Source organism: Martes martes (genome assembly GCF_963455335.1).
Source record: "Martes martes genome assembly, chromosome: 1".
In the NCBI taxonomy this organism is placed as follows: domain Eukaryota; kingdom Metazoa; phylum Chordata; class Mammalia; order Carnivora; family Mustelidae; genus Martes; species Martes martes.
Window position 1 is genome coordinate 154142976 of NC_137888.1, and position 27953 is coordinate 154170928.

General features: G+C 36.4%; 1 protein-coding gene across 2 annotated transcripts in view; it reads right to left on the minus strand.

Moving 5' to 3' along the window:
* The window catches only part of PDCD6IP (programmed cell death 6 interacting protein), a 79789-nt gene that overhangs the window by 11575 nt on the left and 40261 nt on the right, over positions 1-27953 (minus strand). For both annotated transcript variants that reach the window (XM_080815179.1, XM_080815178.1), the window contains exons 8-15: positions 23857-24079; positions 22718-22841; positions 20318-20495; positions 12594-12705; positions 10870-11039; positions 3583-3831; positions 3109-3243; positions 1606-1700 (exon numbers count right to left, since the gene is read on the minus strand). In XM_080815179.1, coding sequence (XP_080671305.1) covers positions 1606-1700; positions 3109-3243; positions 3583-3831; positions 10870-11039; positions 12594-12705; positions 20318-20495; positions 22718-22841; positions 23857-24079 — 1286 coding nt within the window. The remainder of the gene's footprint in view (positions 1-1605; positions 1701-3108; positions 3244-3582; positions 3832-10869; positions 11040-12593; positions 12706-20317; positions 20496-22717; positions 22842-23856; positions 24080-27953) is intronic.

The following is a 27953-nucleotide window of genomic DNA, read 5'->3' on the forward strand; positions in this document are numbered from 1 at the left end:
TTAAGCATTTGCCTTTAACTCAGGTCATGATCCCAGGCTCCTGGGATCGAGTCCCACATCCGGATTCCTGCTCTGTGGCGAGCCTGCTTCCCCCTATGTCTCTCTCTGTCTCTCATGGATAATTAAAAGGAAAAAATTAAAAAAAAAAAAAAAGGTTTAGCAGAAAAGCTCTAAAAACAACATTGCCAAGAAAGAGGTGGAGGGGGTAGCTCTTTGACAGTATCTCCAACAACTTCTATGAAAAACAGTTCAAATGTGAACAGAGGGGTGAATAAGGGTGGGGCTGGTTGAAGGATTCAAGAAAGACTCATGAATATAATAGTCTCTGAGTTCTTTACATTCATTACTATCCTAAAGGACAGTTTGACTGGATATAAAATCCTTGGCTCATATTTCCTTTCCTTGAGTTCCAGTAGCAATCACTCTACTTTCTCCTAGCACACAGTGCTATGAGCCTCAACTTTTTCACCTTTTTATAAATGGACTTGACTTTTTTGCCCAATTGCCTAAAGGACTCCGCCATTATCTTGTAAGGCTAAAAATTTATATTTGGTGTTGACAGTTCTTATTCATTTTTCCTGACCGTAAGATAAACCTTTTTGATAAGCTTTCACTTATTTTAGGAAAATATTCTTCAGTAATATTAAGTATTTGTTCTATTCAGGGTTTTGGTTTCTCTTCTTTCAGCAGAATTTAGTTTTGCATATTTGGATCTTCTTTGACCATCTTCTCTTTAATCCTTTTTAATTCTTTTTTTACTTTGGTTTCATTTTCTTTGATTTCCTCTTTTCTACTCTGTGCTCCTGTAGTCTTCTTCATGGTCTATCCTCCTTTTCACTCCTTCCCATTTCATCTGGTTTCTGTGACGGTTTTGTTCTTCTCTCTTCTACTTGTTTCCTGAATCCTGACACCTCACATTTTATCATGTCCTGTCTTTTTACCACCTTCCTTGAGTTCTGGCATTTCTGTGTGTAGCATTCCTCAGGGTGATTGCCTCCTAAGCCTCTTCTCTTTTTTTCTTAACTCATGATGAAATGTTCATTCAGAATTTTCATCTGTTCTGTAACAATATGATTCTGGGGAATATTCTCCATCTATTAGATTTTATTAAATTTTGTTCATTTTTCACCATTTTTAATAAGCACTGTATCATTGTACCAATGCTGTGTTAACTCTACAGGTCACTCACCATGGAATGAGTCCTATGCTATGGCCCAGCTTTCTCAGCAGCCTCCCTCTGAAGGGCCATAGCTGATGTTTTCTAAGCTATTCACCTTGTCTTCCCCATATTCTGTACCTCTAGTTTTACATGAGGAATCTGTCTGCCATTTCAAGGTAAACTACTTATGTTTATTATTAGCATTTCTGATACCTGCCACCCTGAACTATTGTTTTAGCATTTCTATGACATCACTGTGCTTCCAGCACCCGGCGTTTCTGCTCCTTTTCATCTTTAATCTCAGATCATGCAGCTTGCTTGTTATTTTGTAAATGTCCAGTAGGAAAGGGAGGAAATTGCTATTTCATACTGCCAAGTTCACCCCAAAGTCTCCACATACAACTTTTCAAAAGAAAAATACAATTCAATACACAAAATAAACTTACTTTAAGAGTTCATCTCTTTCTGTCTTCCGCGCAAACACTATATCACTGCATTTGTTCTGGAATCTGACCAAGATTTCAGTCAGCTCATTGTAAAACTGTAAGCAAAGAAGAAATACAAGTAATAAACCAGAATGATTTTTTTTAATCTATAGAGGAACACAATCGAAAGTTCATTAATCACGATTAAAGTTAAAGAACTAAAAACCTCTTCATGAGATAGTCATACCCCTGAGGTTCAACAACCTAATATTGAATATGACCTAACTAAAGAAAATAAAAATTAAAAAATCACTTTTAGAGAACATTTGTCATCAAAAAATGGAACAAGTTCTAAGTTTCACGATGGTGACTATATTCCCAATTCCTAGAGAAAAGTCAATTACTTAATAAATCTATGATAAAAATATGAGACCTATTTAAATGGATTAGATTTGCATATTCACTTCAGAAATATAGGTATCACTTCAGAAACCCTTAGAAGTATTTCCAAAGGCTCTCTGAAGAGTTTTCTCAGCTTATCTATTTCAACAAAGCATTTTAAAACAAATAAACTGGTGTCTTATTCTTCTATTTTCAAGGCTTTGTAGTATTTCTACCCCCTCTTCACAGGGTTTTACATTATATCCACTGTATTTGTATCAAGATAACTTTACTCAGTGATCATTATGGAGTTAAAAAACTGCAAGGTATCCTATACCTAAAAAAATTAAAAATCACTTGCTCCCTCAAAAGCAAATCAATGGTAAAAATAAATATAATCACTTCCCTAAGCTATTTAAAGGCAAAGCAAAAAAATACTTAATATACTTAGTAAGCACCCTAAGACTCAGGCAGATCACAAGTCTATCATCATCCATCAGCACCATCAGCACAGAATATAAAAGCCATACCCCCTCCTCCCTTCCCCACCACAGATCAACTTCACTTCAACTACTCCTATTCCCTCGTAATTCACTCAAAATAATCAACTTTCGGGGCACCTGGGTGGTTCAGTCAGTTAAGCCTCCTACTCCTGATTTCAGCTCAGGTCATGATCTCAAGGTTGTGAGAATGACCCCCATGTCGGGCTCCATGGTTAGCACCAAGTCTGCTTGTCCCTCTCCCACCTCCCCTTCTACCTCTCCCCACTGCTCACTTTGAAGAAGTTCTCTTTTCCCTCTCTCTCAAATAAATAAAATCTTTTCAAAAAAAATTTTTAATTAGTCAATTTTCTTTTCTTTCTCCCCAGAACCTATCATTAGCTTTTGACATCTCTGTGCTAATTCTTTTGCCTGAAATTCCTACACCCTCTTTTTGCCTGATGAAATATACAATTCATTCTTCAACATTCCCATGAAATATCGCCACCTTTAAGCTCTCTCTTGCTCACAATAAGCCTCTCAGAGACGAAAGTCATTAGAGCTAGGATTTCAAGAATAATGTGGTACAACTGGAAACACAATTAACTTCTCAAACTATATTTTTACATCTGTGCTGGTGAACTATTATTTTTGTACCTCATACCTTCGTGCCCTCCTTCAAATTGGCTACAAGTTCAACAAAGTTGTCATATGCAGTAGCTAAATTCTTCAAAACTTCTTCTCTTAAGTTAGCTTCATTATTAGATTGCTTCATTTTTGAAAACTCCTGGTGTGAGACCTTGTTAAAGGAAAGATTTATTAACCAAATTAATATAGCTCATAACATTTTTATTGTTACTTTGCCAACGACATATGAAAATCGTATATGACTGCATGCCAGAATTACTAGAAATTTACCTAATATGTTATTTCTTCTGTGATAACACAGTACTTTAAATCTTTCCTTAAAGTTAAAAATACCACAAATTCAGTGGGTATCAAACATAACCAACAATGACTGCAGATTTCTATTAAAATGCATCACTCACAAAAAAAAACAATCCTAAACAGATATAGATTTAGTCCAGGTGTATCCTATTTTCTTTACATAAATCTTATTAAAGCATATAAACTTTACCTGAATATTTTTAAGAAGTTCTTCCTGTTTCTTTAGAGATTCTTGGACTTTAGCCGTAAGACCTCCATAGATTCGATCCAGTTCAGTGACAGAAAGAGCTTCTTCATTTATGACACCATCTTGAGCCAAAGCAGTCAAAAATTTGCTTGTCATGTCGAAGTTCACTGATTTCAGGTCATTCTCCAGCCCTTCTCTTTCTTTCTTTACTTCATCAAGATTTGTCAATAAGGACTTTAAGACATTTACAACCTTAACAATTAAAACAAAACAAAATAAAACCCCTTTGTTTAATTGCCCAAAACACCCAGAAGCCAATTTCCAGAAGGGAATTATATACAAAGGTTTACTCAGTGTTGGATGATTTCTCAAAGAGCCAAGCATCAACTGTACATCAAGTTTACTTAGAGACAGACATTGTACCTTTAGTGGACTCAGCTTGTAACAGGAGGCAGCAATAATTGTAACAATAGCAAGCACAACGATTTACTTAACATTTACTATGTGCCAGGAACTGTCCTAAACACTTCACAAATATAATTTAACGTAATCCTTCCAAAATCCCATTGGGTACATATTTATTACTTCTATTCCACAGTTGCAGAAACTGAGTCTCAGAAAAATTAAGTAAGCTGCCTAAGGTTACACCACTACTAAGGAGTAGAAGTAAAATTTGAGACTTAAGTCTGCCTAACTCCAAAATCAATCTCTTAACCACTCTATACTATATACCATGTCCCTGTCATGGCTGCAAGGTAGAAGAAGGTGTGTTTCTGCCAAGTACGGAGATACCCTATTTGCTGACAAAGAGAGACTGAGAGACATATAGACAGACATGTAGATACAGAGACACAGATATATATATGGACAGAGCATCTTAGATAAAGAGAGCCAGAGATGCAGATAAAAAGCTATAAACCATGTGTTTATTTTATATACTGAGAGAGAGAGAGAGAGAGGAGAGGGCTCTTGTACATCTGTTCATATCATTAAAAGTTTTCCATGGGAGAAGGGGGGCAGCAGGGAGGCATCTGCGTGGCTCTAGCAGTTAAGTGTCGGCCTTCAGCTCAGATCATGATGCCAGTGTCCTGGAATCAAGCCCTCTCAGCAGGAGTCTGCTTCTCCCTCTCCCTCTGCCCTTCCCCCTGCTTATGCTCTAATAAGTAAATAAAATCTTAAAAAAAAGGGGGGGGGGGACACATGATGACTCAGTTGATAAGCATGTGCCTTCCTGAAATTTGTTTAGCTGTAAGAAAAATGCCGCCTTTTAACTTTCTCCCAGTTATGTCCAAAAAAACTAGAAAGAAAAAAATAAAAAGTAGTCAAGTAAAAGAAAACTGGGGGAGAAACAGGAATATGCAAAACTGGTTTAAAAAAAAAAAAACTAGTCTACTAAACAAAGCTGAAAGTCAAGGACACTATAACACTATTACCTATAGAGAAAGAGACTGGGTGCTTCTTCCACAGTACAGCAACTAAGAGCCTCTCATCAAATACTGCAGTGACAGTACCCCAAATTAGCTAATAAATAATATGAGAAGACAGACATAGTTCACATGAAGAAAACCTCTTCTTCACTGAGGAACACCACACAGGGCAGCAGAGTAACGTGGGAAGAGAACCCCAGCAGAATTTATAGAATCACAAGTTCTAATACCACTTCCACTATGTAGAAAAGCTAACTTCCTAACTTTTATGGTAGTCAGGGGTTTTAAAATCAGTGATAAAAAGGACCAAGTATGTATTTAGTAAGTCCTATTCTATTCCAAAATGCTACGATTCTAAGTCTCTGGGGGAAAAAATGGCATTTGAAGCAACCAATTTATAAATGAACTTTTAGACCACCATAAAAAGAGTCCTTATATGACAAGCATCCTCTTTTTTTATTTTTTTTCAAACTGTTATATATACTAGTTTAGCCATATTTTAGATTGTATAATACCGGCCTTATTTTAAGAGTGACTACAGCAGAAAATGAATTAAACTGCTTCCACAAATGAATGACCAGAATAGTAAGAAAAGTAAACCACTACCTAAATTTTCTTATCCACTCAAGTTTGAAGCTTAATGTGTCATCAAGTTAAAGTATATCAATAGTTAGAATCCCTCTGTACCCCCATGTTCACTACAGCATTATTTACAACAGCCAAGATATGGAAACCTAAATGTCCATCAATGGATAAATGAATAAAGATGATGTAGTGATATACACACACATGCATATATACACACACAGAGTCTATATTCAGCTATTAAAAAAGAACAAAGTCTTGCCATTTGTGACACGAATGCACCTTGAGGGCATTATGCTAAACGAAGTAAGTCAGACAGAGAAAGACAAATACCGTATGAACTCATTTACATGTGGAGTCTACAGAAAACCAAGCTCACAGATATAGAGAACAGACAGACTACTGCCTGAGGTGGGGCATAGGGGTGGGCGAAAGAGATTAAGGTAACCCAAAGGTACAAACTTCCATTAATTAAATACATTAAGTCATGAGGCTATAATGTACAGCATGGCAATTATACTTAATAATACTATATTGTGGAGCACCTGAGTGGCTCAGTCAGTTAAGCTTCTGCCTTCGGCTCAGGTCATGATCCCAGGGTCCTGGGATCAAACCCTGCATCAGGCTCTCTGCTCAGCACGGAGCCTGCTTCCCCCTCCCTCTCTGCCTGCCTCTCTGCCTACTTGTGATTTCTGTCAAATAAATAAAATCTTTAAAAATATATAAATAAATACATACATTAAGTTATGAGGCTATAACGTACAGCATGGCAATTATATTTAATAATACTATATTGTGGGATACCTGGGTGACTCAGTTAAGCATCTGCCTCTGGCTCAGGTCATGATCCCAGGGTCCTGGGATCGAGCTCCATGTCAGGCTCCCTGACCAGCAGGGAGTCTGCTTTTGCCTCTCCCTCTTTCCGCTCCCCCTATCCCGCCTTGTGTTCCACTCTCTCTCAAATAAATGAAATCCTCTAAAAGAAAATAATAACAATAATAATAATAATAACAGGGGAGCCTAGGTGGCTCAGTCGTTAAGCATCTGCCTTCAGCTCAGGTCCTGATCCCAGGGTCCTAGGGTCGAGCCTCGCATCAGGCTCCCTGCTCAGCGGGAAGTTTGCATCTCCCTCTCCCACTACCTCCTGCTTGTGTTCCCTCTCTCACTGTCTCTCTCTCTGTCAAATAAATAAATAATCTTAAAAATAATAATAATACGCTACGTTCTTAAAAGTTCTCACCACAAGAAAACAAATTCTGTAACTATGTGTGATAACTGATATTAACTAGATTTACTGTGATCATTTTACAATATATAAAAATACTGAATCATTATGTTGTACACCTGAAACTAACATAATGTTGTATGTCAATTATACTTCAATTTTAAAAATTTAAACATTTATTTCTATGTTTTAAAAACAGCTCCAATTAGCTTTCAACTGCAATTAATTGAATCCCTTTATTAATAAGTTAGGCTGCCAGTAGTTATCACTGCATCAACACTTTTTGAATCCTTACGTGTTGGGTACTGCTCTAGGTTCTAAAATACAACTATTAACAAAAGCAGAATTGGTTCATGTGGGGGACAGGGGAAGGGAGGAGGGAATTAGACACACACAAAAAAAACAGAGCAATATAGTAGACAATGACAATGGAAGGCAAAGGGTGACATCTGCGGCTTTAATGAAAAAACTAGTGGTAGCCATGCAAAGGGAAGAAAGACCCCAATAGAAAGAAAGCAAATGTTAAAGTCCTAAGGCAGGAACAAGCTTCCCATGTTCAAAGGGAAAAGACACACACACACACACACACACACACACACACACACACACACACAAAGCCTAGTATGGCTTTAACACAGTAAAAAAAAGATAAAAGGGAGAGAGATGAGGTCAAACAGAAAGGCAGGAATGAGATCACCTCAGCTGTCTATACTTCACCTTTAAGACCAAGAGCTACAAACTTTTCTAATAAAGAACCAAACAGAAGGGGAAAGGAAAAAATGACAGAAAATATTTTTGGCTTTGTGAGCCATAGTCTCTGTTGCAACTATCTCTCCCTTTCTAGTGTGAAAGCAGCCACAGATGAAATGTGAAGGAGTGTAACTATGTCCAACAGAAGTTTATTCGTGGATACTAAAATCTGAATTTCATGTAACGTTCACATGTCACAAAACATTATTCTTTTGACTTTTTTCAACCATTTAAAAATGTAAAAGGCATTCTTGGCTCATAGGCCATATGAAAACAGGAGGCAGGCTGGATTTAGCCTGCAGACAATCGTGTGCCAGCCCCATTTAGATGATAAAGCTCTCTGTAGCATCTAACAGCACCATACACATTCAGGCGCAGAACAAATACTCTCAACGAGATTTTCAGCTTTACTTTTCAGTCCCTGCCATTTTATTTTCAGAAAAGGCAGACATGAGAATGTCTCAACAACAGAACAGTGGGAACCTGATCACACTTGCCCTACACTAAAGCAAACCTAGAGTTTTGCACCCCTCTCTGTTAGCGACCATGGTGCCATAATTCCTGGCATACAGTAGGCCTTCAACAAATTTTTGGTGAACAAACCTCAACACCTATCTAGACACTTCCTGTTATGAAAAACAGAGAATAAAAGTAGCATTTGCAGTTCACCTACTAGATGATTTTGTGTGAACCAGAAAAAAACAAGGCCTACAAAGCTTTGGACAGTGCTAGTTTATGCACTATCTCTAAGGAGATGGACATTTTTTTTTCCCCAAAGAGACCCCTCCATCACCCAAGACAGATGCAATACTACAAGTATAAATGGATATCACTTTTGTACAAAAAAAAAGATGCCCCTTCCTCTGGGTAGACTCAGCCCTACACCAGGGCCAAGGCTTGGCTGGCCAAGTGTAGACTAGATTCCATACCCCTGCTGATCAGACGTGCACAGTCACAAGCAATGGTCCTAAGTATTTAAAAAAGGATCTTTAAATACAAATTACCCATAGCTTGCAACATTTTTCAGAGTATCTCAAGATGTAAAAATAGATGCCCAAAGAGACTAAAGATAAATAGTAGAGTAGTAGGCCACTTCACAATTTAAAAAAGAAAAAAAAAAAAAAGAGCCCCACCATTAAGATTGGACTTCTTAATAAAACATGTATGTACTTTGTATTCACTTTAATAATCAGAATTCAAATGACTATGCTTTTATCATAAAAACTCTGGCTAAAATGTGTCATCAACAACTATGACAATTACCTGAAAGAGCTTTAATAAATATGGTATTAATTAGTCTTTTTGATAAAGGCACATAATTAATGAATATATAGAGCACTGAATATTTTTGGTTGCTTCTATCTAGAAAATCTAGCTTCAGTAAAAAAACTTCATATTGATTATAAAAGTTTTCTTCCCCTATATAATACCGTTACTAATTAACAAAAACAGCCCTGACTACAAATGTATAAAATAACAAAGTAGTGCATGCTAATTCTGATTTTGCTCAGCAGAAACCATTTTTGCTTTTCTACTGAAAGCAGGAGAATCAAAGGACAAAAGCCACATTAAGTTCTGAATCACGTACAAGACACCAAAAAGAAAAAGGAGAGGCGGAGTAGCTGGCTAGCTTAGTCAGTAGGGCATGCGACTCTTGATCTAGGGGTTTTAAGTTCAAGCCCCAGGTTGGGTATAGAGACTACTTTTAAAAAATGAGACAGGGTGCCTGGGTGGCTCAGTGGGTTAAGCCTCTGCCTTTGGCTCAGGTCGTGATCTCAGGATCCCGGGATGAGTCCCGCATCGGGCTCTCTGCTTAGCAGAGAGGCTGCTTCCCCCGCTCTCTCTGCCTGCCTCTCTGCCTACTTGTGATTTCTCTGTGTGTCAAATAAATAAATAAAATCTTTAAATAAATAAATAAATAAAATAAAAAATAAAAAATGAGAGAGAGAAGAGGATGGGAAGCAGGATTTTCTTTTTCCTAAAATAAAGAAGGGCCAGACTTTGTTGCTGTTCAGTGGGTCTGCAGTCTCTCCTCCTCACAAATTAATCTAACCACCTTCCTTCTTCCTTCCCTCCTTTTTCTTAAAGCATCTAATTTATATTCTTTGTTCCATCAGGTTCCCCCTACCTTCAGAGCTTCGGATTCTGTGCACTTTCAACTATGAGGTCTTTACTGTGGGGGCTCATTTCCACTGAACCTCTCCTCTGGTAGCGTCTCCGACACACCACTCTCTCGATCCTCCTTGGATTTTGTATGTGTACACTTTGTCTGCCTGTCTACTCTGTTCTCGTCCTGTGCCAATCTCTTAAGAGGCCCCTGAAGAGATAAGCTCCAAAATACTGGGATTTAAGTGCTTTGTCATCTAAATCCTCACAGCATACTTTCTATAGTCACGACACATATCTACCCTGTACTACAGTTCTCCTTGTATAGGTCTAATCTTCCCACACTGGGCCATGAATTGAGGGTAAAGGCTATGTATGATTCATTTGCTGATTTTTCAAAGTACCTAGTATAATGCCTTACAGAGGAGGTATCTAAAACCTTGGTTGGATAAATACATGAAATGTTTCTGTGGAAAGGCAAGGCACAATACTGATAACTTTTGAGACTTACTATCCCAGGAAATTCACCTTTTTCAAGAAGTTTTCAGCAAACACTTCTTGCCCTTTGGCTTATTTTCCTATGCACTTCATTCAGGATCTATCTTATTCAATTAACACCTACTACAGTGATCAGCCACTAAAGCATATTTACACCTTTGGACTTTCTGACTGACATGCCCCACTGTTGATTTTCCCCTTCCTGTCACAAAGAGAAATGCTATAATGATGTTACCCACTTATTAACATGCACAGCTGGTTGATTTTCCCTTTAGAGATAGTCCCAGTGGAATACAGTGGATGGCAATAGAGAATGATGTAACAAACAACAAAGAATTTATGGTCAGAAGAGCATCTGGTCAAATCCAGTTCTTTCACTTCAGAAGTTTCCATGTTTCCAAGCCTCTCCCTTTTATAAAACCTGAATGAACTGAATATTGAACTTTTTATAAAGTATCTAGAATATAGTACCAAGCTCATAGGAAACATTCAATAAATAGAAATTAATTATAAGATGGTAATATTACTAATGTAATTACCTATTACACAGTATATATATCATGCTACTTCAAATATAACAACCTCAATTGCATTTCTGAAAAGAGGACAGTAAAGAAGTGGCAATTAATTGTATTCATAATGGCTTGAACATAGTTTTCCTAAGCAGATGACCAACCTCATCAAAATGCATCTGCTTACCTCACTGCCCTGCATAGTCTTTGCTGGGTTAGCAGAAGGGATGGCAGCATTCAGCTCAGGCTCCGGCTTACACAGAAGTGCAATGGTGTCACGGTGAGACTGATAACGTTCTTTTACTTGCCCATCTGCTTGCACAGCTTTATCCAAAACGGCTCTGAAGTTGGTTCCCTCTGTGGGGGAAAAAAAAATGTTACCAGAGTACAGCAATGACTTTAATAGTAACATTTATAGGCTGATTATACTTTTAGTTCTGCTCTCCAACTTTACTTTTCTCCCCTCTTCTATTCATTATATAATGGAAACTGAGCTCCTGTCACCCTTGGCATTTTTGTTTCTGGCAAAACGCATGGGTATACACCTTAGCATATATTTGTGGTTACTATCCACCAAATAAAAACTAACCGGCATTAGTCTAATCCTTTCCTACTACTCATTAATATAGAGAGAAATCATTCACTCCAAAAACTGTTGCAACTTACTTAAAAAGTATTCCCCTCTCACAGGATCACTGCTTCAACTTGACTTAAAAGAACAGCAGTTAACATTTTTAGGAAAAAAAGTCAATAGTACTAATTATATAATAGTAAATAAATAAATAAAATAAGTCTCTAGCTACCATAAAGACACTTACCTTAACAAACACAAATCTTAATAATTAAATTCTTAAAAAAATAATAATTTGATTTCAAATTAACTCACCTTTTACCACCCACTACTAAGTGAAATGACATTACAAAACTATATGCATATAATATGATCTCATTTAGGAGTGCCTGAGTGGCTCAGTCAGTTGAGCATCCAACTCTTGGTTTTAGCTCAGGTTACAATCTCAAGGTCATTGAGATCAAGCCCTGTGTCACACACCACATTAAGTGGGGAGTCTTGAGACTCTCTCTCCCCTTCCCCCAGCTAGCACATTCCCTTTCTCTCACTCTCTTTCAAATAAACAAAATTAAAAAAAAAAAAAAAAACAAGAACTGTTCTCATTTATTTTAAAAATATGCATAGAGCTTAACACCAGTTCCCGGAACCAGTGATATCTAGTGGTTATATAGATGCTCTAAGGAAAAAAAAAAAAAAGAAGGCACAGGGCTTGGAATATGAAAAGAGAGTTACAGAATCATTTTCATTTTTACTCTGTATTTTTTAAGAATTCTTTAGAATTTGAAAAAAAAAAAAAAGAATTTTTTAGAATTTGGGGGGCACCTGGGTGGCTCAGCCAGATGGGTGTCCGACTCTTGATTTCGGATCAGGTCGTGAGATTAAGCTCCAGGTCAGGATCTGTGCTCATAAGGAGTCCGCTTGAGATTCTCCCTCTCCCTCTCCTTCTGTACACACACCCCTACCATGTGCTCAATCTTTTTTAAAAAAAGAATTTTTCAGAATTTTTAAGAATCTGAATTTCTTATAATGAACATGAATCACCTCTGTTATTTATTTTTTATCTCACCTTGAACTGAGGGGAAAAAAACCTGTGTTTTCAAAATAGCAGTTTCAGTAAAAACAGGTTTACAACTGACCCTAATTTAATCAAGCAAAAATGTGGATCCAAACTGGGAATTTATATGGGCACCTGGATGACTAAGTCAGTGGAGCATGCAACTCCTGATCTCAGGACTATGAGCTCAAGCCCCACGTTGGGTATAGAGATTACTTAAAAAAAAAATCTTAAAAAAGAAAAACTGGGAATTTATTCAAGTAAAAGCCACTTATATACATTTTACCTGCTCTTAAAGGCTTATAGAGTTCATTAGATGGTGTCCTTTGCCAGCGTTCCTTGAATTTTGCTCTTAAATCATTGTCAGTTGCTTCTTCTTCATCCAACAATCTTAATGACTTTTAAAAAGGAAGTAAAATAACAATGAAGTATCATTTCTGGTATAAAAAAATTAAAACATTTTTTAAATGATCAGACTCAATATTGGTGAGAATTAATGGATGGGAATACCCCTACTTTACTGGCTGAACTATAAAATGGTACAATTTTTGTTGCACGAATCCAAGTTATAACATATTTAACAAACTCTTATAAAATTTCAGGTTAGCCATTACCTTACTCAATAAATTAAAAAGATAAACTAAGAGATTATGTATATCCATACACAAAGGCTACTTTGAACAAAGATTCTTTTTAAGATTAAAATAAATAGAAAGCCTTAAGACCTCAGATGCCATAAACAAAACAAAGAGAAAGACATTATCTTATCCACATGAAAATCAAAGATTTAGACTTTTATCCCAGTACAACAAACTAAAAAATAACATATACAAAATAGCTTCTGAATGTGTATCTGAGAAGACAGAATAGTCGGGGGCCAGAACACAAGAAAGTGTTAATAATCTACCAGGAGAAATAAGTGCTAAAGCACTGGTACCTGCTAATCCCTGGCATCTTAGAGCAGAGGTCTGCAAACTTTTCTGGCAAACACTAGAGTAGTTTAGGTTTTGTGGGCCTTTGTGGACCATCTCTGTCACATTTTTTTTTACAGCCCTCTAAAAACAGATTAAAATCATCTTTAACTAGTGAATCATATAGAAATAGGTCACAAGCCAGAATGGGTCCACTGTACATAGTTCACCAACTATACAGTTCACTACTGGCTTAGAATGTGAAGGTAACAGAATAGGAGCAGGACACAAGAAACACGGGTGGGGCTGCTATGAGTAGATGTCCCATCAAAGGCATTACCCTCCCACAGACTGGGATACTTCCACATGGGGGACACTCACTGGATGAATTTTTTAAAAGGAAGACTGCCTGACAAAAACTTGACTTGTGTTGGCTCTAAATAGAAAAGAAAAGAAGTATCACCTAAGATTCCTAATCAAAAGCCTGTACTTAGGACTGGAAATCACACTACCTGTGTGAACAAAGCCATAAGACATACCTCTGACAAAAAGGTTAACTACAAAATTAATAATAATAGTAACAGTATAAAATAAAAAATAAAAATTCTCTAGAAGAATTCACTTTAAAACCTAGACCTCAAAGAATTCCCACATATAAAGTTCCAGGAAATGTGAATTCATAATAAAAAAAAATGCAATGGAGTATTTTGGACTAGATCTTGAAAAAGAAGGGCACTGATGGACTAACTGGTAAAATCTGAGTAATAATATTGTATCAATGTTAACAAATGAACCACGGCCACCTAAGATTTTAACTCTAAGGGAAGCTTGGTAAAGAACTCTGTACCGAATTTGAAACTTTTTTGTTAACTCTAAAATTATTCAAAATTAAAGTTTTAAAATTTAAAAACAAGAACACATACAAAAAACCCACCAAACTCAAGAGGAAACAAACCATGGTGAGCAAGAGTCAGCAAAAGGAACAAATCACAGAACCAAACCACAAAGACAAGAGATACTGGAATTATAAGATAAAGATAAAATATATTTAATATGTGTTTAGAGTAAAAGATAAATTGAAAGTGTGACACAGGAGAAGGAGAACAGAAAGAACTGAAAAAAGGACTAAGTTAGAATTTCTAGAGATGGAAAACATAATAAAATTAGGAAGCTAATCACTACTTAAAAGCTGCTAAGATATAACTGAAAAGGATCAGCGAATGGGAAAACGAATAGGAAGAAATTATACACAATAAAGCAGAGAACAATGAAAATAAGAAGCTTAAGAGACATGGAAAATAAAGTTACGGGCTCCTGGGTGGCTCAGTAGGTTAAGCATCCAACTCTTGATTTTGGCTCAGGTCACCGTATTGGGGTCCTGGGATCCAGCCCCATTTCGGGCTCTGTGCTCACAGGGGAGTCTGTTTCTCCCTCTACACCACCCCACTAACTCTCTCTCTCTCTCTCTCAAATAAATAAATAAAATCTTCAAAAAAAAAAAAAGAAAGTTAAGAAGAGTCAACTTAAATATAAATTAGCAACCCAGAAAGAATTACTAATGACAATAGGGAAAAAGAAATGTTCCAGGAAATGAAAACTAAGAATTTTCCAAGATGGATGAAAGATTCAATTCCTCAAATTCACTAGATCCAATAAAGTATCAGTATCAAGCAATTTAAATGGAAGAAAATCCATACCCAGACACAACATAATAAAGTTTAAAGAAGAAAAGAGTATACAACTTCTATGCAAGTTTAGAAAGAAAGAGAGAGAGAGAGGAACTATGCAATAAAACCAGGAAAAAGTGGAGATGGGGTGGGAGAGAAGGAAACATATAGAAAGAAAAAGAGACAAGTAGAAATTACAAAATATAGCAGAAAATAAATAATATGAATAATCAGTTAATATAAATGGACTTAACCCTCCACAGAAACACATAAAGGCTGTCAAACAAAATTAAGAAGACAACTCCTGCTACATGCTATTTAAAAAAGACACAGCCACAAGGGTAAACAAGTTGAAAGTCAAAAACATTACAAGAAAACTACAGATCAAATATATAAATACAGATGCACAATGCTCAAAAAAATACTACCAAAGCAAATCCAGCAGCAAATTAAAAGGATTATATTCCGGGACACCTGGTGGCTCAGTCAGTTATGCATCCGACTCTTTGATTTCGGCTCAGGTCATGATCTCAGAGTCATGAGATCGAGTCCTAGCATCAGGCTCTGCACTGAGCATGGAGCCTGCCTAAGAGTCTCTCTCTCTCCCTTACCTCCTGCCCCTCCCCACCCCGCTTGCATATGCAAGCACTCTCTCTAAAAACAAAAACAGAAACAAAAGACAAAGGATTATATATCATGACCAATTAAAATATCCTAAGAATGCAAGAACGGTTAAAATCGAAAAACCAATCAATGTAATATTCTGTATTAACAGAATGAAGGAAAAAAATATAAGAACATCTCAAGATGTAGAAAAAATATTTGACAAAATCCAATGTCCTTTTATGATTAAAAAAACAACAACAACAACTCAACAAACTAGGAATAGGAAAGAACTTCGTCAACCTCATAAAGGACATCTATGAAAAATCCACAGCTAACGTCAGAGTGAAAGTTGGGAAGCTTTCCCCTAAGATCAGGGACAAGACAAGAACATCTGTTCTCACCACTTCCATTCAACACTGTACTGGCCAGGGCAATTAAGCAAGAAAAAGAAATAAAAAGACATCCAAAAAAGAAGTAGTAAAACAATCTCTACTTGCAGATTACATGACCTTAATGAAGAAAATTCTAAGAAATTCACAATATAACCATTAGAGATAATAAACAAACTTAGTAAAGTTACAGAATACAAAATCAACATAAAAAATCTATACTCTATACTCTATACTCTAGCAATAAACAATCCAAGAAGGAAATTAAGACAATTCCATCTACAATAGCACCAAAAGAATTAAATACTTAGGAATAAATTTAACCAAGGAGGTGCAAGACTTGTACATTAAAAGCTACAAAACACTGCTGAAAGAAATTAAAGAAAACCTAACTAAATGGAAAGACATTCTGTTCATATTCATGGACTGGAAGATTTAATATTGTAAAGATACTCTCCAGGTTGGTCTAAACATTCAGTGCAATTCCTATCAAACTATTAACTTTAGGATTTCCTATATATAAAGGTTAAATCAAAACCACAATGAGATACCACTTCATACCCACAGGATGGTTATAATTAAAAAACAGAACAATCAGAGGCACTTGGGTGGCTCAGTCGGTTAGCGTCTGCCTACAGCTCAGGCCACGATCCCAGAATCCTGGGATCAAGCCCCATATCAGGCTCCCTGCTCACTGAGGAGTCTGCTTCTCCCTCTGCCTGCTGCTCCCCCTGCTTGTGCTCTCTCTCTTTCTCTGACAAATAAATAAAAAAAAAAAAACCCTGAACAATTTAAGGGTTGGAAAGGTAATGTAAAGAAACTGGAACCTTTACACACTGCTGGTAAGAATGTAAAATGGTGCCACAGCTCTGGAAAACAGTTTGGTAGTTCCTCAAAAAGTTGAACATTGAATTCCTGCATGACCCAACAACGCCCCTCTTCTGTATATACCCAAAAGAATTTAAAACAGGTGCTTTAAAAAAAAAAAAACCTGTTCACAAATAGCATTATTAATAACCAAAAAAGCAAAATTACCAATATTTATTACTGACAAATAAACAAAATGTGATACATCCACACAATGAAGTGTTAGCCATAAGAAGAAATGAAGTGCTGGTACTACAACATGGATGAACCTGGAAACATTATTCTAAGTGACAGAAGGTCAAAGTTCACATACCGTTTCTGATTCCATTTATATGAAATGTCCGAAATAAGCAAATCCACAGAGACAGAATCAGAGTAGTGGCTGCCAAGAGCAGGGGCAAGGAGGAATGAGTAATGACTGCTAGTGAGTCTGGAGTGAGTGCTAGCGAGAATGGAGTTTCCTTGGGGTGATGGAAACTCTGAAATTAGACAGTGTTGGTGCTTGCACAATATCCCAAACATACTAAGAACAACAGTCCTGTACACTATAAAGAGGTTAAAATGAATTTTGTTATGCAAATTTTACCTCAAAAACAAACAGACATGCAGTTGTGAAATAAATACAGGAGATTTCTTAAAAGAATCAGGTATGTTGAAAAGAAGAGGTATCAACAAATGAAAAACAACTCTCAAGATGGCTGAAAAGCCCAAAAAGCACACTAAATAACCAATTACTGAGCTAGAAGGCTGGCCTGAGCTAGTCTCACAGGAAGAATGAGAGCACAAAGAGAAAAAGAAGAAGAAATGTTGAAAGATAGGAAAACTGATCATCACCAAAAGAAACCACCACCCATCTGACAGAAATCCATTAAGAGAGGGCAGAGAAAAAGAAGTAACTAAAGAAAAAGAATCCACGGACAGGAATCCAAGGTTAATAGGGCCCAACAGTTCCCTGGTGAAGATAAATTTATTATTTAAAAAAAAAATTAGTGAATACTTGAATATTTCTGAAAATTATCCCTAATTTCTAAAAGCTACCAGAGAGAAATGAACACTCAAAAAGAGGACCAGCTTCACCTTACTTCTCTCAACTCACAACTTAATTAAAATGAGACTCTCCAAGTACAGCTGACAGAATAACAGTGACTACTTCACAAGGCTGTTAGAAACATCAAATAAGATAAACAAAAGTACTTCATATTAAGATAGGCAGACAACAGACATATACCATACATGTTAATAATGCCAGTTTTTAATTATAAGATAAGCTTTTCACACATTAGTATTTCTAATGAAGATGCTGCTCACAACTGATACATAGCATTTCAATAGACAATGTTCTTTTCCACGATTGTTTCAAAATCAAATATGCATCTTCTAATCAATGACATCTTAAAATCAAGGAAATATAGTAATATTTAAATAACTACTAAGTAGCAGGCACATGCCTGATCCCACTTCACAGCTATCTTATGTGATAAATATTATTATCCCATTTTTTCCATAAGTAAACTAAGACATGAAGATGTTAAGTAATCTGCCCAGGGCGACAGCTAACAATAAAAAGTGGGGATCATGTTCAAATATAACTCCAATATTCAATAATGGTTTATTATAACTTTTACCTACTAAATGCCCCAGACTACTACTGACTTGCTATACCTGCATTTTCCAGTGTTTGTCTCTTCCCATCAGACAATTACTTCTTGCTGCTTTCACAAACATGTGATCTTAAACACCACTCTCCATTTTTTCCTCCCTTTGTCTATCTACTATTCTAACGTCATTTCAAGTGCAACACCAGATAACAAGCTTGCTTAATCTAATAATCAACAAATTTTAAAGGACTATAAGGCATTCTCATGAATAAATCTATGACCTTAAGAGCGGTATCTGTCAAATATTAATTTGCAGGGGCACCTGGGTGGCTCAGTGGGTTAAAGCCTCTGCCTTCAGCTCAGGTCGTGGTCTCAGGGTCCTGGGATCAAGCCCCACATCAGGCTCTCTGCTCGGCAGGGAGCCTGCTTCTTCCTCTCTCTCTCTGCCTGCCTCTCTGCCTACTTGTGATCTCTGTCAAATAAATAAATAAAGTCTTTTTAAAAAAAATATTAATGTGCACACAAAACACCATGGGATCTTGTTAAATGCAGCTCCTGATCCAGAAGGTCTGAGATAGGGTCTAAGATTCTGCATGTCTAGCAAGCTCAGCACAGCAAGGCTTTGGTACTGAACTACATAACATCAATTCTGTTTGCTTTCAATTTTCTTTTCATTGACTACATCTACATAGATGAGGTTGATAACACTGATAGTATAATTAATGTAGAACGCCTCATGAATCAGATTCCGAAGGCCAATACTGCAGGTAAGTTTTCATTTAAGTTTCCAATAGCTAATATGCCACTATCACTATCAATTTATCATTTAGTATAATCATAATAATCCTTTTAAAAGGCAATCCTTTAAAAAAAAAAAAAAAACAAGGGAGGCAAATATTCTCATCCCCAAGGTTCACACTGTCTCAAGTACAGATGACCCCTGAATAACACAAGTTTGAACTTTATAGGTCCACTTGTAAGTGGATTTTTTACAGTACAGTATTATAAACATATGATTTTTATGATTTTCTTTGATTTTAATAACATTTCCTTTTTCTAGGTTCCTTTAATCTAAGAATGCCGTATATAATATATATAACATACAAAATACGTGACAGTCAACTGTTTATGTTACCAGTGAGGCTTCCAAAGTCAACAGCAGGCTATGAGTAGTTATGTTTGGGGGAATCAAAAGTTATACTCATATTTTTGACTGCATGGGGGGTTGCCATGTTGTTGTTGTTGCCATGTTGTTTTATCTTGTTGTTCAAGATAAAACTATACTTAAGTACTATACCCCTGCCCCAAAGTACTTGGAAATGATATAAACATCCTTTGAAAATTAACTGAAAAATTAAAACATGGATTAAAGCAATGACAACAGAAGTTAACTAAAAAACGTGACTCCTAAACTGGCAAAAGCCAATATAACCATTTTGACTATATTTATCATTAAAGAAAAAAGTGAATCAATGTGGGGAAAGACGTGAAGGCACAGTAAAAGAATAACACTGTCAAACAACTGACTTCAGCCAAAAAACTTCCTATTGATAAAATATGCTCTCTCTACTGAAAGATGGATGTGGTGGGCTTATAAAACACTTGAAGGCCTAACTTCCTTAGTCTGATTCCACATTTACCAAGAAATCTAATCTTTCAAAGAAATCATTAGTTATGAAGGCTCTGAACAGTTTATATGATTGTAATTTCTCACAGTATATCAATATTACATCGTGGTCCATGAGTTTCATTAATGTGCATTTATAAACCCTTAAGACATGGATGAACCCATTCTCACTCAATCAGAATTCCTCTTGGAAGCTGAAAGGCAGTTGTGGGTCACATTAAGTTCATCAGGATGGTGAGTATTACCCTACAAAACCCAAGAGAAGAAAGGATCCAGTCCTAATCCCTGCTGGACACCAAGTGGCAAACAGTTTTTACTTGAAAAAACAAATCTCTTAAAACATACCTCATCTAGGATTTCTCTATTTCTTTGTAATAGTTCAGGTAGCTCTTTGATCAGCTGATCAACAGTCTGGATGCCTCCCTGTTCAATCACAGACGTGGACTTAGTCAATATAGACTGAGGTACAGTATCTCCAGATACATCTTCAATTGCTGCTGGAAGATTAAGGGAAGCTAATACCCTGAAAAAAATGAGATACTGTGTCATCTGGAGGTCTAAATCATCTTTAAAACCTTAATCTCCTATATATACTAATCAATAGCAATGAAGTTTTAGCACCCCAAAAAAGCTGAGTACCCTCATCAATGGAAAAATAAAGATAAAGGGGGGGGGAAGCAAAAAAAACAAAACCAGTAATTGATAAAATTAAAACAAAACTGTTAAAGAATTAAGTTCACAGTTCAGAATTAAAAACCAAAAAGTAAGAAATGCACATTAAAAAATACTAGCTACGGGGCACCTGGGTGGCTCAGTGGGTTAAAGCCTCTGCCTTCGGCTCAGGTCATGATCCCAGGGTCCTGGGATCGCACCCCGCATCGGGCTCTCTGCTCACCAGGGAGCCTGCTTCCTCCTATCTCTCTGCCTGCCTCTCCGCCTACTTGTGATATCTCTCTCTCTCTCTGTCAAATAAATAAATAAAATCTTAAAAAAAAAAAAAAACTCTGCCTTCAGCTCAGGTCATGGTCCCAGGTCCTGGGATCAAGCCCCGAGTCGGGCTCTCTGCTCAGAAGGGAGCCTGCTTCCTCCTCTCTCTCTCTGCCTGCCTCTCTGCCTACTTGTGATCTCTGTCTGTCAAATAAATAAATAAATAAAATCTTTAAAAAAAAAAAATACTAGCTACCTTGGGCTCACAGTTCAAACTTAACTTCTTTCAGTCTAAGTAATTAAAAGACAAAATCTGAGGCAGCTGGGTGGCTCAGGCAGTTAAGAATCTGCCTTAATGATCCCAGGGTCCTGGGACTGAGTCCCCCATTGGGTTCCTTGCTCAGCAGGGAACCTGCTTCTCCCTCTCCCTCTGCCCTTCTCCTTTTGCCCCTCTCCCGGCTCTTGCTTGCTTTCTCTCTCTCCCTGATGAGAATAAATAAATAAAATCTTGAAAGGAAGGAAGTCTCAAAGATATGTATCTGACAAAGGACTTGCTCTAAAATACATAAAGAACAAGAAAAACTCAATTTTAAAAAATGAGCTAAAAATTCAACGGACACTTCACAAAAGATATATAAATGCTAATAAGTACATGAAGAGTTACTCAACACCATTAGTAATCACAGGAATACAAATTCAACCACAGTGTGATACTGCTACACACACACTAAAATAAATAAAAATGAAAAGATTGACAATACTAAGTGCTGCTGAGCGGGTGGGAATATGAACTGGAATAACCACTCTGGAAAACAATCTGGCTATTCTGCATGAAGTTAAGCATATACCAACCACACAACTCAGCAATTCTAATCCTAGGTATTCACCCAAGGGAAATAAAACATGTCCACACAAAGATTTATGCATCAGTGCTCACAGCAACTGTAATGTCCACCAACAGTGAATATAGAATTAACAAATTGTTACTTAACTATAAAATGAAATACTGCTCAGTAATAAAAAGGACCAAACTGATATAACATAGATGAATCTCAAATTATTATGCTAAGTGAAAGAAGCCCAACACATTCTGAGCATATACTGTATATGCAACAGGTACTATAAATACTATAGCAACACTACAATATGCTATATACTGTAATGTACATATAATGTAATACACATGCTATAATAATTACATTTACAGTAAACTGTATAAAAAGTAAAACTAACCTAGAGTGACAAGGAGCAGAGAGCAGTAGCTAAGGGCCAGGGAAAGAAGAACTAAAGTGAAAGAGGCATGAAGGAACTTTTTAGGGTGATGGAAACGTTCTCTATCTTGATCATGGTGGCGGTGGTTACACGGGTATGAACGTTTATCAGGAAGAACTGAACTATACACTTAAAATAGGTGTATTCTGTTGCATTTTATTGAAAATTATACTTAAGATATTTTAAAAACCAATGAATTATTTTTTTTTAGCCTTAATCCACCAGCAACAAAAACTGGTTCAGAATACTGAATATACCATGTACCTTAACTTACAAGTATAAATATTCCCTAAAATGCAAATCAGTAGCCAAAACTACTCTCTTTGTTTCAGTAATCAAATTTATCCCAAATACATTTACTGGGCTTAATAAATACACAGTATTCACAAGAAGTGCACATAGGTGTATATTTGCTATTTCACATATTCTTGACATTCATCTGCAAGCTCAGAAAACTAAAATGTTCATAAACTATTTAGTTATAAAACACTCAAACAGAAACATTAGAACTTTAGAGATACATTCATGAAGTTAAGCTCTACCTACCCATTTGCCAAAGTCGTGGCTTCTCTCATTTGAGCAATTGATCTGTTAACCAAGTCAGCTTTCCTCTGATTATAGGTGGCCAATGACTGCTGCACTGACACAGGAACCATAGTCTCAAACAAATCTAAAATTAGGAATGAAAATTTCAACAAAATTTCAAGACAAAACACCTGTAAAGTGAATGCTCATATTCCCTTTCCAATATTCACATAAAAAATCTATAAATACTTAAAAATCAAAACCAAATCACTATTAAAAGTACAATAATGAAGAAGATTTTTAGATCACTATATTCAGGGACAATGACAATGAAAGCTTTCTTTTTCTTTGATCTTAATTTTCTTAACTTTTTAAGATGTGTTTGTCATTGACATTTTAAGATCTTTGGTAAAGAAGACTTACATGTAAGAAAACACACTGTTCATTTGCTGATTAAGTAGCCTACAGTGCCATGGTTTGATTTCCAGCTCCTTCCACCACTTCCTAGCTCTGAAACACTGGGCAAAATTACTTAAGCACTCTGTGAATCAATAACCTCATCAGTCAACTGGGGATAACAGTACATATCTCATGGGACTATTGCAAGAACATGAATTCTGAGCTAGCATCTGTAACTTAAGAGAATCCCTGGCACACGGTAAATACATCTTGTTTGCTAAGTAGAAAACAGTAAGATAATCACCTTTTCCCAATAACTTAGAATATTATTCTTGGGATTTCAGCTAGACTACTATATACTGAATGTATCTACAATATCTAAGGATAATATTTACTTCATACAACTATGACTCCGTAAGTTTATACATTTAAAGTCATATTTATGAATGTTCATTTTTAATGGCAGACTCTTAAATCAATAACAAATGTTAACAAAATGACAAATGCTTAAAGTCTATCATTACTCAGTTTCAAATTCTCTGACTCTGTTGTATAGAGATACTTTATTACCATTTACTCTCCATCTTGAAATTTCACTATAGATACACTACTTCATTTTTATTCTCATATTCATTTTAAACATGAATGCAAATCATATTCAAAGCATACAACAGCAGTTATATGATTTTAGCTTAAAAAAAAACAGATTAAACTGGGGAAAAGATGAGTAAGATTAAAGTGCATCTCAATACTTGACATACCAGTGAATTTCTGGCTGATGGGTACACTGACTGGGGTAGATTTCACAAGTGTGGCTTTGCCAATAGGGTCTAGATCTTTAAGGTCTGGAACTCGATCATGATAAATGAAGTCATTATCCTTCTTTGCTGCAGAAAGGGCACGGCTGATTTTGTCAGAAAAATCTTTCACATTAACATATTCATCATAGCGAGATGCCACTGTCTTAATCAATTCTGCTGCATGCTAAAGAGAAAATGTTAAAAAAAAAAAAAAAAAAAAAGTTTTCTTTTTCTCAACCAAGGATCTAAGCATTGGTTTTTCAAAACAATCTTCGAGGACTTATATTTCCAGCAATGTGGTCACAGAATAACGTCGAAATTATCCCATCACAAAACACCAAAATATCAAAAATAAAGAATAAACATAGCCAGCATCCCTCTAAACACATGGGTGAATTACTAGGAAAGTAAAAGAAATCCATGGGCCAATAAGTATAAACTGACAGTGAGGGAGGCGGGCTGTCAAATATTTCTGTATCCCAAAAGACTAACAATTAAAACGCATTAGAAGTGGGGCGCCTGGATGGCTCAACGAGTTAAGCGTCCAAATCCTGTTTTCGGCTCAGGTGGTGATTTCAGGGTCGTGGAACTGAGCCCCACATCAGGCTCCATGCACAGCAGGGATATTGCTTCTCTCCCTCTTTCTCTCCCTCTCCTTCTGCCTCTCTCCCAGCTTGTGTGTGCACTATTTCTCTCTCTCTCCGATAAATAAATCTCTGCAACACACACACACATACACACATATTAAAAGCTCTCATGGAACCTGAAATACAGAGACATATCCATCTACTGAGAAACATGCCCTCAACTCACATAGAGGCAGGAACCTTGAAGAGCTACTCCAACAGTGAAAGGATGAATCATGAAAAAATGACCCAGCCAACACAGGAAGGCAACGAAGAAGCATGTTATCTCAGCATCAACAGGAGTATTCTTTTTTTTTTAAAAGGTCTATCCTCATAATTCGTAACATGAGCAAATGCCTCACATAAATGCAGGACTCGAACTGCATTACTCAGGTGGTTTCAGATACAGTAACATCAGATAAAATAGGCAATAAAGCCAAAGGCATCATTAGGGATAAATTAAGTACTTAATGCTTAACATCTGCCAATTTGCCAGAAAGACATAAAATTTCTTATACTTTGCATTTAATAAATCTCTATGTATATAAACAATTACAATGCGAAATGGATAAATCTACCCCTCATCAGAGGGGAAAATTTTAACATTCCTGTCTCAACATGACAGACCAAGTAAACAAAAAAATTATTAAGATTACAGAAGATCTGAACAGCACAATTAATGAGTTTGATTTATGAGACATTGAGAACCTTGGAATCCACAATAAGAGAATATATAATATCCTCAGACATACAGAGAACATGTATACAGAGTAACCACTGAAGATAAAGCAAGTATGAAACACCGAATTATAGAAATACATGAACAGGGCGCCTGGGTGGCTCAGTGGGTTAAGCCTCTGCCTTCGGCTCAGGTCATGATCCCAGGGTCCTGGGATCGAGCCCCACATCGGGCTCTCTGCTCAGCAGGGAGCCTGCTTCCTCCTCTCTCTGCCTGCTTCTCTGCCTATTTGTGATCTCTCTCTGTCAAATAAATAAATAAAATCTTTAAAAAAAAAAAAAAGAAAAGAAATACATGAACAGCTTAATGATACAGAAATACAAGAATGGTTTAAGAAAACCTACTTATATAATTCTCCAAATAATACATTTTTAAAAATCAAATTATCTACATAGGTGTTGAAAAAGCATTTGATAATATTCAATATTCATCACTGATATTTTTTAAAATCTTGGTAAAATCAAAATAGATACCCAATCCCTTAACATGATAAAATCTTAAAATCTTAACCCCCAAAGCTAATATACTGAGCAGAAAAATTTAAGAAACATTCCTAGAGTCAAAATAAAATGGTATCATCAACAACCACAGAATATGTCAAAACAAGACAAAAAAAAAAATGAAATCAGACATATAAAATTTAAAAAAGGAAAAAAATAATCATTTACAGATGATGTATTCGTATACCAGGAAAACCTAAAAGTCAACTACACTATTCTAAATAATGTGAGAGGTGGCTTAGATGCAAAATCAACAGAGCAAAACAAAAGCTCCATCTTCAATGGAAACTAGGAGACGGAAAATATACAAATTTAAATCACTTATCACATTTGATTTGTAAATATGTGGTCAAATAGCAAAGTTAGTACTACAGTATTCAGATATACTGAACACACTGGAGAAAAAAGGGACTGCTAAGTTCCCCTCCCCCCATGAGCGGAAATGACTTTAAGCAAATCTGAAAATGATGAAATGGAATGAAGTAACAAGTGCCAACAGATGATAAAGGCAAAGCCAAATGGCCCATGTCAGCCACCAGAGGTCACAGGAAAAACCAAAGTGCTAAGGGGCCTCATCCCAAGCGGGGACTGCTGAGAGCAAGAGGCTGATTAATCAAAGGCAGAGAGGCTGGGGGAAGTAGACAAGAGGAGTGAAAAGCAGGGAGAAAGAAGAAAGGGGGTGAGCACTCAGAAAAGGCCAACAAAATAAACTCTCAAAGCAGATGCACCACCCTGTAAAGCAAAGGCTGTGAGGAATTCAGGGAAACACAGATTTGGAGGTTAAGCCTCCTTCCTCAACCAGTCTAGGTTTATAGAGACAAAGAAGCGAAACTGAGGAGGGTGCCCATACACAAAGAGGCATGGAACACTCCCAGGTGCCATTCCCCCACTCAGGAGCCTCTTGCTATCTATCAGAATCAATCCTCATTCAAATACAAGTAACCAATATGGCATCCCATCTGCCTCAACACAAAGAAACCAAGAGGAAAAGGATGAAAATGAGCATATAAGTAAGTTTCCAACAGGTAATGAAAATTCACCAAAGAAATGCTGTCACAAAGCAGATGAAAACAGCATGCTAAAAAAACTAAAATAAACTAAGAAACTTAAGGGTATAATCATAGTATCAAAAGAACACAAAATATGAACAGAGGACCAGATGGCCCAGACAACAGTGGGTGAACAGCAGATAGCAAGAGAATGTGCAACAGGAACTGACAGAACTCAAGCAAGAAAATGAAGAAAAACTCAAAATCACTTTTAAAGATTGAAATATTTACACAAGTAACAAAAAAGAGATAACAGACATCATTTAAGAAACACACAATCCAAGAAAGTGAGGAAAATTCAATATGGCAGCCAAGGAGAGGGAGGCCATTACAAAATAAAGATTTGTAAAACACATCAACCAAATACAATGTGAGGACCTTGTATGGATCCTGATTTGCACAGACCAACTGTAAAAAACAGTAAGAAAAAATCCAGGAAAACTAAACTAGGTCTGGATAATATTACATTACTAATATTAATTATTAACCAGTTATTAATTTTGCTGGGTGGAATGACACTGTAGTTTTAGAGTTTTAAGTCTTATCTGTTAGAGATATATAGTAAAGTACTTAAGGATGAAATTTGTGAAATACTCCAAAAAAATAAGAGGGGAAGGGGAAATAAGTGAAACACAAATAGCAAAATACTGATAACCATGGGCACCAGATATTTGATGATTCATACATTACATAGATTTTTTTTCAAATTTTCCATAGTAAATATTTAAACTAAAAAAATTCATATAGAAGCATAAACAAAAAGAACAATCAGGAAAATTCAGAAATGAGAGATGGATACCTATCAGGCATTAAAACACTCTAAAGAGTCAATGACTAAAACTGTATAGAACTAGAACAATGAAACAGAATAAAAGTTTAGAAATAGACCCAAATATATATGACGAATTTAGTGTGTGACAAAGCCAGAATCTCAAGTCAGTGAAGTAAGAAAGTCACTGTAATAAATGGTTTGGAGAGGGGCGCCTGGGTGGCTCAGTGGGTTGGAGCCTCTACCTTCGGCTCAGGTCATGATCTCAGGGTCCTGGGATCGAGCCCCCCATTGGGCTCTCTGCTCAGCCTGCTTCCCCGTCTCTGCCTGCCTCTCCACCTACTTGTGATCTCTGTCAAATAAATAAATAAATAA